Source organism: Heptranchias perlo, chromosome 35 (genome assembly GCF_035084215.1).
Source record: "Heptranchias perlo isolate sHepPer1 chromosome 35, sHepPer1.hap1, whole genome shotgun sequence".
NCBI classification, from domain to species: Eukaryota; Metazoa; Chordata; class Chondrichthyes; order Hexanchiformes; family Hexanchidae; genus Heptranchias; species Heptranchias perlo.
This window is the reverse complement of record NC_090359.1, coordinates 28,178,076-28,180,197: the sequence shown is the minus strand read 5'-3', so window position 1 is coordinate 28,180,197 and position 2,122 is coordinate 28,178,076. Positions and strand designations below refer to the sequence as shown.

Below are 2,122 nucleotides of genomic sequence, written 5' to 3'. Positions count from 1 at the left end.
CCCAGACAGCAAGGCCCTCGGCCCCGTCGCAGCCTGAGCTGAAACGCTCCCATCACACGCACTGCGTTACCGTCCGGCAATAACAAATCACTGCGCGTCGGATAATCCTTCACATTTACCAGTGGAACAAGAAAAAAAGCAAAAAAAACCTGAGAAAAAAGGAAAACGAGAAATAAAAAACTTCCAGTGAACTCAATAACGCAATTATTGAAAGACAATTAAGTTTCTGGAAAACAAAATTAACCGGAAGCGGAAGCTGAAAAAGAGACGAGGGACACAATCACAGTCTCCATGCGGTGAAGAGTGAGGTGCCGACTGTTTGAGGGGAGGGTGGGAGAGGGAAGGACAGACCACATCTCGTGACAGGAGAAGGAGCTCTGAAGAGGTTTCCACACAGCGGGAGGGAGCGAGCGAGAAGTAGTTCGAAAGGCCCTTTCATCCCTCCTGGATTTCATGCTCGTTCCCGTCGACAGTCGGCCAACCTGTGGACTGATTCACTTTTTATTTGTTTGCGATCTTTGTTTCGTGTTGCAGGCAGCAAAAAACCAGACGCTACGAAGGGAAAGGAAAGGAGGAGGAAAAAAGAACAGAAAGCGATATTTTTTAAAGGTCTCTCGTATTTTCTTGTGTGGCTCGGTTTTTCGTTTTTTTGTGTCTCTTTCGTTAAATAAGGAAGTTATTTACAGTCACCCAGAGACGAGACAAAGCCAAGGTGTGTGCGGTCGACAGCGAAAGCCTCCAGACGCACCTCTCGTTCATCGCAAGTTGGGGCTGATTGTATTTTTCGTTTTTGTTCGACGTTCTTCCTTTGTTGCTGCTTGCTTTTAACACTAAACATGCACAAGCGATTTTTGCACAGCGCAGAAACATAATAGTGCCACACGCAAGGCTGTCCTGTTTTGTTTAAAAAAAAACATTATTTTTTTTTTCCTCTCCCACCTGGAAATGGAGCGAATGAGAAACAAAACCCAGAGGGTGTGTTTTCAGTCCCTGCGAGAGAGAGAGGCGTTTAGCAGCTGTAGAAGCTCGGGATGGAACAGAGTAGGATGGATGGATTGGTCGTTTGGGGAGAAAGGAGATGGTCCTACAGTCTCTCTCTGGAAGGAACCCAGATGTAAGGGCCAGAATGCTCCTCGATAACGTGCTTCCCACGGATGTAGATCTCCTCGAAACTGTCACCGTCGATGATTGCTGCAACAGAGAAGAGACGAGAGGGTTGGTTTGTTTCAAACGAGAGAGCTCATGGAATGAGGGATTGGAACAGGGATTTGGTCTCTGGGAGTTCAAAGACTCTTAAACCCTGTTCCTCAAGAGGATGGGACTTCCCAACACAAAAAACTGCCCCCGATTTCACACTCGGGACAGTGTAGAGGGAGCTTTACTCTGTATCTAACCCTGTACCTGCCCTGGGAGTGTTTGATGGGACAGTGTAGAGGGAGCTTTACTCTGTATCTAACCCCGTACTGTACCTGCCCTGGGAGTGTTTGATGGGACAGTGTAGAGGGAGCTTTACTCTGTATCTAACCCGTGCTGTACCTGCCCTGGGAGTGTTTGATGGGACAGTGTAGAGGGAGCTTTACTCTGCATCTAACCTGTGCTGTACCTGCCCTGAGAGTGTTTGATGGGACAGTGTAGAGGGAGCTTTACTCTGTATCTAACCTCCTCTTTAATAGAAAGACAGACTTGCATTTCTATCGCACCTTTCACAACCTCAGGACGTCCCAAAGCGCTTTACACACAATGAAGTATTTGAAGTGTAGTCACTGTTGTAATGTAGGAAACGCAGCAGCCAATTTGCGCACAGCAAGATCCCACAAACAGCAATGAGATAATGACCAGATAATCTGTTTTTAGTGATGTTGGTTGAGGGATAAATATTGGCCAGGACACCAGGAACAACTCCCCCCTGCTCTTTTACATCCACCTGAGAGGGCAGACGGGGCCTCGGTTTAACGTCTCATCCGAAAGACGGCACCTCCGACAGTACAGCGCTCCCTCAGTACTGCAATGGAAGTGTCAGCCTAGACTTTGTGTTCAAGTCTCTGGAGTGGGTCTCGAACCCAAGATATTCTGACTCAGAGGTGAGAGTGTTCCACTGAGCCATGGCTGACACAGGAACAGG

General features: G+C 47.8%; 1 protein-coding gene across 1 annotated transcript in view; it reads right to left on the bottom strand.

Annotated features, from left to right (window-relative positions):
• The window catches only part of LOC137302549 (disks large homolog 4-like), a 36,116-nt gene continuing 33,994 nt past the window's right edge, over positions 1–2,122 (bottom strand). Inside the window, exon 15 of the mRNA XM_067972292.1 lies at positions 1–1,191. Coding sequence (XP_067828393.1) covers positions 1,085–1,191 — 107 coding nt within the window. The 3' untranslated portion in view covers positions 1–1,084. The remainder of the gene's footprint in view (positions 1,192–2,122) is intronic.